Source organism: Buteo buteo, chromosome 21 (assembly GCF_964188355.1).
Source record: "Buteo buteo chromosome 21, bButBut1.hap1.1, whole genome shotgun sequence".
Lineage (NCBI taxonomy): Eukaryota > Metazoa > Chordata > Aves > Accipitriformes > Accipitridae > Buteo > Buteo buteo.
The window spans coordinates 19,813,097-19,824,730 of record NC_134191.1 but is presented as its reverse complement, the minus strand read 5'-3'; the positions used below and the strand labels follow the sequence as shown (position 1 = coordinate 19,824,730).

The following is an 11,634-nucleotide window of genomic DNA, read 5'->3' as shown; positions in this document are numbered from 1 at the left end:
GTCTGTCTTCTGGAAAAATGCCACAGCCACCCACAACTCATAGAAGAATTAACCTTGGGAGATGCAATTGCGCTAGAGGCATGTGCAGTGCATCTCCTCCAGCTGTAATAATGTCCAGTGTCTCCCTGGGAGGGCACACCTTCTGGGAAGCACACCTTTGTGGGCTCCTTGTTTAGTCCACTTTATAAGAGGTGCTTCAGAGGTGATCTGACCAGTTTTCAGTGTTCACCATAGAATATTAACATGCAACACTATGACAATATGTTGTTGCTGCCCAGTGAGCTGCACACACTGTGATTCACCATCCTTTAGCTTGGAAGTGGGGTGCCCCTTGAACATACCCTTCTCTTTTTGATTTTGCAATGTTTGCTGTAGCTGCCTGCTTTTGCTGTAACACTAACTGGGATGAACAGGCCAGAAATATTTTTCTGTCATTTTGGAATAGCCTGATTGGTAGCGCTGAGAAGATCAAAATGACACAAGAAGACAGAGACTCTTGCTTTTGAAGGAGTATTTCAGATGTGGGAACAGAGAGAAGTGGAGACATGTAACGTTGGGGAGGAGAGAGAAAAAAAGGACAGAGAATTTGTCTTGGTAGAACCAGGGAGGCTGAGGGAAATGTCCAGGGGGGTTGAGGGAAGACAGCACTGTCACCTCATCTTCAGACTAAAAAGCTCAATAGGGCAGGTAAGAAAAGGGAAGGAAAGATGAGTAATGGGAGGGAGGGTGCAGAGGGATAGGATACAGATTCAGAGAAAAAAACGAGGAAGAAAAAAGTATCTTAAAATAGCAAAGTATTCACAAAGTTTACCTTATATCATAAAATCAGGAAGATTATACAGTTTTCACTTCTCCAGAGTAAGTAGCATGATAGATTCAGATCCTTCAAATACTAGGTATTTAGGCGACACCTGTATGTGGCCAGAAAAGAAGGCAGTGGTCATATCAGAATATGTCAACAGTACTAAAATATGCATGGTGAGAAAGCAAGCAGGCTGGCTTGTATATAGGAAACAGCTGTGCAGAAACCATCTTGGTACCACTATAGAGAACCACCTGGGCCTCTGTTTGGGAATGCAAAGAGTCTGCTTTGTAAACCCAGAAACAGAGGCATGTTCTGATTTAGGGCTACTGCAGTTCTGCCTTGATGCTTACCACTTCCACCTCGAGGGGAAAAAAACAAGTGCCAGAATGATTTAAAGACAGAATATCAACCCACACTGCTGCAGGCCTGCTTTCCACATTTTCTTGCTTTTATAGTTTTAGCTCTTGTTCCAAGAGAAGGACTTCTGTGTGCATGTTTGTCTGTGTGTGCTTCCTTCCAAAATTCACAGGCAAAATCAATGACTGAAATTCTTAAAAAGACATTGGTAGAAATTTGCAGAAGCTCAAGAAGCATAATATCCCTCTTACCTCCCCCCCATCAAAAAGGCAGCACTTTGTAAGCAAAATTTGCTTGTGTAACTTGATTTTTTTGGTGTCACTTTTCTTTCTATCATTTGCATTCTAGCCAAATGCAGAAGGGGGACGACAATCTAGAATAAGAGGCACACCTCTTCAGAATCACAAGACATTCCTTCAGCCCCTCCTGTGCTACAAAGGTCTTGTTTGATAGGAAAATTGCTTCATGTGCCCCATATCTCAGTTTCCTAACTGTAATGTGGGAATTACACTTGTTATCTCGGAAGTGGTTGGAAGATAAATCTGTTAGAGACTGTGAGATGCTCAAACGCTATGGTGTGGAGATGAATGTTAGGCAAATATGCAAACAGAAGGCCTCACAGATCCCTTTCCATGGATTTTATTCAGACCCCTATCTGACAAACGAGTATCACATTTGCAACCCCAAGGGAAGACATGCAATTCCTGATTTCTGGGTGGGTCTTTAAATTGATGTGGAAGTTTAAGATCAAGGCTGTAGCATGACAGTAACAGAATTTTGCTTTATAGGCAAAGAAGCACAAAGTAGTGCCAATGTCTTTATTTGAAAAACTCCCTGAGACATTTCTAAAACAGATTTTCTGTAAAATCTGTTGCATTCACAACTACAGAATGTTATGATCTGGCACAAAAGTTTTTATAGCTACTCAAATATAATGAAGGAATCCCAGGCTCAGGCCCATAAAACCTTTTATAGAAGAGACCTCCTTTACAGATTTCCTATGTATAATTCCTGCAAATCGGCAGCTATTTCTGTATCAATTGGGCACTTAAACATTATGCAGGAATGTTGGGAATGCTGTTCTGGATGCGGTAGTACCTATTTGATTAATGGATTATTTTTTTTTTGCCCTATAATTGAAACCTAATTAAAATATTGCATGGTGGAAAAATTTGGAAACACATGGATGAAGTTTAAATAATTACCAGTCACATGTTTAGTTCCAGAGCGAAGTGCTTTTTTTTATAACGTGCTTCTTTATTCTGTCTTCCAGCTATGTTGCAGCACACTCTTTGCTGTTTTACAAACTGTAACGTACAATGATGGTCATTACTATTCATAGATTCATAGAATTTAAGATTGTAAAGGATGATTAGATGATCTAATCCGACCTCCTGCTTAGCAAAGACCAGACATTTCATCCAGTTACCCCCATATTGAGCACAGTAACTTGTGTTTGATGAAATTGGATCTTCCGGAGAGACATCTACTCTTGATGTGAGGAATTCAAAAGGCAAATAATTCCTGGATAGTCATTCCAGTATTTAATCATCATTACAGTTAGAAAACCCTCAATTCTGCACCTTGTTTCTAATTTGAATTTTCTGGCTTTAAATTCCAGCCATTGGTTCTTGTAATATGTCTTTTTCCACTAGCTTAAGAAGTCCTTTAAAAACCCCTGTGTTCTCATGATAAAGGTACTTATATGATCTAATCAAATCACCTTTAGGTCTTCTTCTGAATTTAATAATAAGAAAAATCTATTTATTTTGGAGAAGCACTTACAGGCCTCAATCACAGAGCAAGGCCCTGAGGAACTGACAGTTTTTAGGGCTCAGTTTTTAGGAAACTGGAGTTTACTTCTCTGTCACAGATTTCTGGTGTGTCCTTGGGTATGTCACTAATCTCCTTTGTTTCTTGGGTGTTCACCTACAGGATGGGAGTATCATGAGTATCTATTCCTCCACAGACTATATATGTTAACAACTGTAAAGTGCTGGGGGAACAATGTTTGTCATTGTGCTGGGCACAGTAGAAGCACTTAACAAGATGGCAATCCTGAATCATTGTCCAACTAAATGAAAAAAAAAACAAAAAACCTCCATGTTAGATATGGGTCAAGGTTGAGTATCTCCTGTACCAAACTCTGAAACAAGTGCTGATTACTGTTGTGAAGTAACTGTGTTTTAAATTAAAGCAATAGTGAGGCATGACTACATTAGGTAACTGAGTGCAATGCTGTGTGACTTGATACAATGCTGACCTCAGCTGTTTCACTCTCACATCATGCAGAAATATTGTTTGGATCCCAGAGATAAATGATTAAATGGCAGATGACTTGGACTTGAGCTAAAGTGACTGACTGAAAGCTCTTTTTTTTTTTTTTTTTTTTTTCCACACCAGATTTGTACTTTGAGCACAGGTACAGATAAAAGCTGGAGGAAAATACTGTCTTGAGTTGTCCCAGCTGCCTCCAAAGTCATTGTGGGACTATACCAAATTTTACATACTGGCCCATCAGCCCTTTGGCAATAAGGCTAGGTCTTTACAGAGCTGTAAAATTTTACAGTCCTGGATAAGGTTTTGCATCCCTGTACTGAAAGCAAAAAAAAAATTAAATAAATTAAGTCAACAGGCAAATCCCGATTACACTTTCAGAGCAGGCTTCTAGTCATGTCTGAGGCCTCTGTAAATGTGAGTATCACCCAGAAAAATTGTGAGACTTGCCAGTTTGAGATGGAGCGTATGTACTTAATAGACTGTCTAGAAAACACATACAGTATGACATAATAGTGTTGAAGGAATCAATTCTAGCTGTGGACTCAGACCAGGCCTTTGCCTTGGCATGACATCAGTTTGGGCAAAGAACTTGTATGCTTACTTATAAACTTACTTATAAATGTACATGCTATGGGCTCTGTAATGTAAGGCCAGCATAGGCCCTGAAACATGCAGATAAGTGCCCCTTGGAGACAGATGGGAAAGGATTTTGGAACAGCTTTTACCTCATCTTTGTGCTGTTTCTCTTTCCTGTCCGTGGTGGTATCCTCAGGATGCCTCTTTGCTCTTACTTGCAGGTTCTCATTCATCCCGGCTCAAATACTCTGCAAACATCCATGGTGCTGTTTCCTTTCTCCTTGGGCTCTTAAACGCAATGTGGCTTTCCATGACTTGTGGTAAGTGTGACAGTTACTTATTATGTTTCTTTCAATGTTAAGTGCATTCTTTTCTCCTCTTTCTGAAACACTAACATCTGGCATCAAGCAACCCTATACGTCATTAGCTGAGGAGCTCAGGTTTAAGAACCCTGAATAAGAATAAACCTCTGAAGTCAGGATGTGTATTAGCTATTATCATTTGCTCACTCTTAATTACCTCTTCCCCTTATTTGTCTCCCTTTAATGGTAAGTCAACAACATTTTCTAACCTCTCTCTCAGCAACTGATTTGTCAAGACTGTAGGTACACATTTGCTCCAGTTACAGGCGCGTGTTTAGCCATGGGGGGCAAAACTGCACTAGCAATTACACAAGTGTGGATCTGGACTAATTCCATGAAAGTGCTTCAGGTTTAAACTGACTTATTTGTTCCGCTGAACTACCATTCATGTACCAAGCCAGGTGCTTGTGCCAGTCTGCCTAAAGCTGAAGCCTGTGTCCGGGGACACTGACTCACCTTCATGGAGGATCCTGTACAGAGCTGTGCTCCCTCTTGGCATGCTGGAATCTCCCCTGTAGCTGCCCATCAGAAATACATAAGCAGTGGCATTTCACTGTAAAGTGCTAAGACAGGGAAAGGAGTAGTCTTGCTGTCTAATTCCTCTCAGTCACTCGGTTTGCACAGAGGGCATGTGCTTTGCGAGGACAGTGTGGATGCCTGTCCCTTCTCACCCCTGTATGGTGTGAAAGGAGAGGCAGGGGAGGGCTGAACTTGGTTTACCTGAAGGAGTAAGGAAAGAAACATGTCCACGCAGCAGTTACTGACTGCAAAGGCTCACATTTTTCCTGTGAAATGATCAGTCAGGGGAGAGTTAAACTCACACCTTCTCTAGCATTCACCTGCATTTGCAAATAAATCAGTCATAAGAACAACTTAGACAGCCTCCCCGTACATGGCTTCTCCACTAAAAGACGTGGGAGAACGGCAGTGGTGCTGCCTGTTTTGCTGCAACCCTGTCAGTATTTCAGGTATCGTGCTGAATTTCACAGGGTCCTGTATAGATTATGGTGCTTTCACTGCAACCTTAGGCTGATTCATACTTGCTTTGAGAACCTACACTGACCTATTACAAGCTGCTCTGGAGGCTGTGGCTTGAACTCCATGTTCAAGCCCACGTTTGTGTGCCTTGGTGGTGCTTGGTGCTGCAGGTTAGACAGTGTTTCAAACAGGCCACAGTGTAGCAGCACCTGCTGCAGAAAATGTGAAGGACAGTGTAAGTAGCAATGCTATCTTTCCTGTCATTCTCAACAGAGTACCAGGTAGAAGATGACTCCACCTATTTGCTTCCCTCTCTTTTAGGGCAGCATTGATTTTGAAAATTGTTGGCATAAGGACTTTATAATGCATAGTTTTATGCAGGTTCTGGATGTTACTCTCTCCTATGCACAGCTTGGAAAATAAACTTGCAGCATTTTTAAGGGCGGTAGTAAAAGGAGCCCCCTGATAAATTTGTATAATTTGTGCCCTGAGAAATGGGCTTTGGTTGTGAGGCGACAGGGTTAGTCTAGCAGCGCGCAGGTGTGAATCAACACTTTTTCCTGCCATGTATCTTGGCTAATTCCATGATTATGTGCCTTTAAATTTAAGACTGTTTCCAAGCAGCTTGCTACTAACCAACCTCTCCATGTACGGACTGCAGAGATCACAGGACCAAGTACCACATAGTTGAAAGCGTTTGAAATAACAAAGAGAAACAACTGCACAACACTGTAACAAAATGTCCATCCCGGCAGTGCAGGACTGTTCTTTAAAAACAGGGACATATCAGGCAAGGCTTTACTGTTAACAAACCCAAACGGGAACATTTGAAAGTAATTACTTGACATCTAGAGGTCCGCTCCTACTGTAAGACTACAAGATCAAATTTTGCTCTGAAGAATATTGATATCTGGATTAAAACAAAACAACTGTAAGGATTTTGGAGAGCCAGGTCTCAAAGAAATAAATCACCCACACCATTCTGAATGTGTCGCGTTACCGTGCCTGCGATGGCAAGTTGTTCTGTACACGCGCACAGTTCAAGCACAACAGGCTGGAGCATCCAGCGTTGGGGCTGCTGTGTACATGCGATGCATTTGCAATTGTAGAGCAGCCAGCTGCTGGATGCCAGGCATTTGGAAAAGCACTTGATAGCCGTGGCAATACACAGTTGTGTCCCTGAGCTTTTCTTACAGGACAGAGGATCAGATTGCATAATGCAGCAAAATCCCATATTATAAAGGATATCTGGCAATTGCAGTGTTGCCTCATAGACCCTGGATATCCTGTTAGAATAGGAACCTGAAATCTGGACCCTGTGGGCCCATATCCTGAGTTAAATTTTATCTGTTAGAGAGATGCTAACCCAGGTCCTCTGGGAAAGAAAGTATGGATGTAACAGACAAGAGAATTTGTCTTTCAAGAGTTTGGAAAGCCAAATTCTACACAATGAAGAGTGTTTACTATCTGCTGCCGACTCTGCCAGCAATGGACAAGCTGTTTATCCTATTGTCGCTCTGTTTCCCGTGTATACGCTAGAGATTATCCACTTACCACCGCTGAAACACACTTGGAGATTGTAAATTGGAAACTTCCGTATGACAGGTCAGTAACTGTGATTCAGACTGTAATAGCTCATGCAAACCTGGCTTAAACTATGTATGGTAGGTGCAGATGAAATACAGGATGCAAAACCAGATCCTGTCCTGAAGATGTGCAAAGAATAGTCACAGTCTGCATGTGGTACAGGAGCTAGAGAGGGAATACTGATGTATTTCTTAATATTTAATTGAAGTATTAAGTTACTGTGCATATCCATCTCTGTGTTGAACACATCAGGTTAGTGTCTGATGTTTTTGCAAGTCCGATTTCCTGGATTTGAGTGTGGGTTCTACTGCTGACTTCCAACATGAGTTGGGAAAAGCATAGTGTTTCTCTACCTCATAAAAAAAAAGAACTGTCTCTGTGAACCAGCTCGAGCTGGAGTCAGTGCATCAAATCTTCATTGTTTCCATTTATATATCAGTGCTCCTCACTGCATGAAGTTTGTGGTATGTCTGGATGTGACCACAAGTTTAGGCAGCACTCTCAGTGCTCCCAGGATACCAGGAATCTGAGTCTTGGTCTATGTCACTCCAAAATGTTTCTTTTTCCCATAAAAAAACAAAGGATGGAGGCAATTCCATCCATCGGCAGAAAAAAACCCCTCTGGCAAACCAGGGCATGGAGCGCTTCGGAGAAGCAACCTCTCCCCATCGAAATCCTCCTCCCTTCCCAAGCTGGAAGGCTTTTAAACCTCTGCGCTGGGATCCAAACTGCCAGGGGCTCCTGTGCTGCCGCTGCACCTTGCTGTTTTAGTGGGCAGGACCAAGGAGCCTTTGTGTCTTTAAAGCGCTGATGTATGGTTTGAGACACCCTTCCTCTGATCTGTCCAGATACTGGCAATCTTGCCAACGTGACAGCTTTTCTGAAGTTAAGGAGGGCAAAGTGGGGCTGGCTACGAATTGCCTGGCCAGGTTTAAGCTGGTGATTGTCCAGGTTTAGGCTACCTGGGGAAGGAATTGGAAAGCATGCGGACGGTATTCCTGCCTCTGCCTTTGCCAGCTGTCCCTGTGACTTGCCAGTGGTCAGTTTCAACGAAGCTGAGCAGCTTGGGTTTGGATTTAGAGAAGATGAAATTACACTGCAGCTACCCAGAAGACAGTGTTGTAAAATCCAGGCCTTCAAAAGTCTGGCTCAGAAACCCTGGCGATTTGGGGCTCTGTTTACTAATTCTGTTATTCTGAATTTTTAGCCTGCTCTCTTGTTGCGCTCGCAAATGCTCCCCAAAGTCACAGTGTGTTTAAAAAAAAAAAAAAAGAAAGAAAATCAGAGCTGCTGTTATTATTTAACATAACTGGAGCTTTTCTCCGGGAGGTGGCCCCGAAGAAAACCGGCAAGAATGGCAGTGACAGGTCCACGGCGGGAGGGGGGGGGGGGGGGGGTAGCACCCGGGTGGAAGATAGGCAGGAGCCCACGAGGTCCTTCGTTGGTCGGGGGCGGGGGGGGCGGACGACGACGACCCGACCCGCCGCCGCGGCAGTGCTCGGGGAGGCGCCGGCGTTTGCTTCCCCCCAGCACCGGCGGGGGCCGGGGTCAGACCCCGGCGGGGGGGGGGCTGGATGGCGGGGCCGGGGGCAGCGGGACCGGCACCGGGGGGGGGGGGGGGGGGGGACCCGGGGCGCATGCGCGGCGGCGGCGGCGGCGGGGCGGCGGGGGCCGGAGCGGAGCGGGGGGCTGGCGGGGCGGAGGGAAGCGGGCGGGCGGGGAGGAGGCAGGGCCGGGCTGGGCCGGGCCGGGCCGCCTGCCTGCCCGCCTATTTGAGGGAAAGTAGCGGTTGGCGGGCGCTCAGTGCCGGCCGCCGCGGAGAGGCAGCGGGCGAGCGGCCGCCGGTCGGTGCCCGCAGACCGGCGCGGCGCTGCCCGCCGCCCCCCCCCCCCCATCCCCATCCCCGCTCTCTCCCTCCCCCCCCCTCCCCCTGCCGAGGACTGCCGCGCTCGTCGCACGAGTGGCGGCGGGGGGAGCCGCCCCGCGGGGTCGCCGCCGCCTCTGCCCCTTCCCCGCCGCGCCGTTAATGGAAACATGGCGATGGCGGCTCCGACCGGCAGCGCGGCGCCCGTCGCCCCGGCCCTCTGCGGCCACCTGGCCCTGCTGCTGCTCCTCGCCGCCCCCGCCGCCCACGGCTACAGCTTCCCCCAGCAGCACACGTAAGTGCCGCCGCCCCGGCCGGGACCCCCCCCCACCCCCCGGCACCGCGGCTCGGCTCGGCCCGGCCCCGGTGGCGCATCGCGGGGCCGCCCCGGGGCCTGCCGGCGCTGCGCGGGGGAGCGGCAGCGGCGGGCGCTGCGCCGTATCGTGCCGTACCGTGCCGTGCCGTGCCGTGCCGCGCCGCGCCGCGCTGGATGCGATCGGGCGCGGGGGTCTCCGCCCGCCCGTCCGCCCGCTCGCTCGCTGCCGGCCGCCGGAGCGGCGGGGCGAGGAAGGGACCCAAAGTTGCTGGAAAGCACAAACTTCCCCGGCGGGTGCCGGTGTGCAGGGCGGCGATTGAAGCGTTAATGTGGCGAGAGGGGGGAAAGACGAAAAAGGACTTTTTTTTTTTTTTTTTGCCCCCCCCCCCCCCCCCTTCGTTTCAAGCACACAATATGGTACCCACAACCGGCCGTACCCACCGGAGTTTGAGCATAAACTAATAATAGATGGATAGTTCCACAGGCTATCCGAGCTGGCGGTTCTTCCTCTCCCTCCCTCCGGACCGGCAGAAATTGGCTGTAATCTATTGAAAGAGAAAGTCGGAAAGCAGCTCGTTTGGGTGAGGGGGTGGGGGACTGGAGAGTCGCTGCAGGAAGGATATAAATAGATTTTTTTGGAAGAAAGCGAGCGTTTTGGAAGTTAATGTTTGGGAATATTTGCTAACACATTCGGCTCTCCTGCGTGCTGTGATAACCCTGAAGCCCTGTCCCCCTCCACACATCCATGCGAAATCTTGCCGAGATGTATTTTAAGAGGCTGTCATCTGCGTTATGAAATGCTAAGGTTTGTTGACACAAACCTGAAAAAAACATCCAGATGATTCAAAGTAAAGGCTGACACCGTGTCCTTACAGTCTGCGTTTCTGAAGGTGGGGGAAAGATTTCAATGACATAGAGTTAATAATAGCAGTGTTGCCCTTAACTTTGTGCTGCCCCAGTGGATGTGCGCTGCTTTATGTCACAATTTTCTTGTCATTTTTGATTTGCTTAAGAATAGAAATATGTTATATATATGTCATAGGAAGTATTTTTGAAAGCCTTTTAGATTAGTGTCTTTGATCTCAAAGTACATTTTTACAGGCATGTAGTCAGGCCTTCTGAGAAGAAGGCTTATCGGCAGAAGAAACAGTGTTGTTTATTTGGGAGAGCTGTAGCTTACCGTGTTAATATCTAGCTCCACCGAAGGCATGGTTGTTTGTGCTCCTTGTTTATTCAGAAATACCTCCAATTCAAACAGATTCTTTCTGGATTCTTTTGGGTCATGTATCCATATTTCTAAATATCTTTGACCTTTGGGAGCCGATGGGTTCCCTTTTCTTGCTGTCACGGAAATACAGAAATTCTTCAGAATAAGACCCTGAGAAATGTCTACCTACAGGGGGAGGAGAGGAAAGGGAACGTGCCAGTTCTCATCCAAGTACCACAGCCTTATGGCCTGATCCAGCCTTGCTCTCTCATGAATAATCTTTACTTCCGTGAGAATCCCTACAGAAGTAAAGGGGATTATGTACGTGGGGAAGCACAGATAAAGTTCATGGGATGTTTTTGATATTTCAGCAGCTTTTCAGGGTTGTAAGTTGTTGCTTTCTCCTCTTAAATTCAGAATGCAGAATCATATTATAGAATAAATCTCTTCTGGGTACCAGTTTATAAGTCAGAACTGTGTTTTCTTTCCAACTGCAGAAAGTTTTATAAGAAGGTTCCTATACCAGGAGAAACATACTTAAGAGAGGCGTATAATTTGTAAATAATGCATTGGCCTTCCCTCACTCGAATTATTAGCAATATTGTTCTAATAAACTGTGCCAGCTTTTTAGCCAAGGCGGTTTTATTCCAGATAATTTGGTAGGGCTTACTAGGATAGATTTTGTTAGCTCTGTGCTCTCTGATCAGTGGTCTTATTAGGATGGGCCTGATTCTGTACTGAGAGAGGCAAGAAGAGTAAAAAACTGAACCCGCTGCCAAAGATTCATTGCAAATATGAAGGAATGGTCCTGAAAAGGCCACTAATTCTGTGTGTGCCTCTGGTGGGAAGTAATGCTGTCTGGCTGCATCCGGAGAAGAGACGCAGAAGGGATGCAAGCCCTCAGCCTAACCTGGAATCTTCTTGCTCGTTTTATTCCCCTTATGACCTGTTTTGTGAACCCAGAGAAGAGAAGAGTCACGAATGGATATTTGATGATGATGCACAATTGCTGGGCAGTAGGTTAATGCTGTAACATGTGGGCTGAAATGCCTTCCGCGCTCTGCCCTAGGGCTGCCGTCGTTGTTTCTCGGGAAGGAAATATTTAATGGGAGTAAAGAGTTCAATGGTAGCTGGCACCAAGGCTTGAACAACACTCCTTAGCTGACTGTTCCCCCCTGAGTAGTTACCTGTCTGCACCCTTCTTGTTTTTAAAGATGCTGGGTGTAACTTAAATCTTCTTGGAAGGTTTGTAGGTCAGAAGCTGAGTTGAGCTGATGAGATGGGCTGCTAAATTCTTCCCAT

The 11,634-nt window shown here is 46.3% G+C and overlaps 1 protein-coding gene across 1 annotated transcript in view; it reads left to right on the top strand.

Moving 5' to 3' along the window:
• Nucleotides 1–8,736: 8,736 nt before the first annotated feature.
• The window catches only part of CACNA2D2 (calcium voltage-gated channel auxiliary subunit alpha2delta 2), a 226,972-nt gene continuing 224,074 nt past the window's right edge, over nt 8,737–11,634 (top strand). The window contains exon 1 of the mRNA XM_075052711.1: nt 8,737–9,104. Within this exon, the coding sequence (XP_074908812.1) occupies nt 8,980–9,104 (125 nt within the window). The 5' untranslated portion in view covers nt 8,737–8,979. The remainder of the gene's footprint in view (nt 9,105–11,634) is intronic.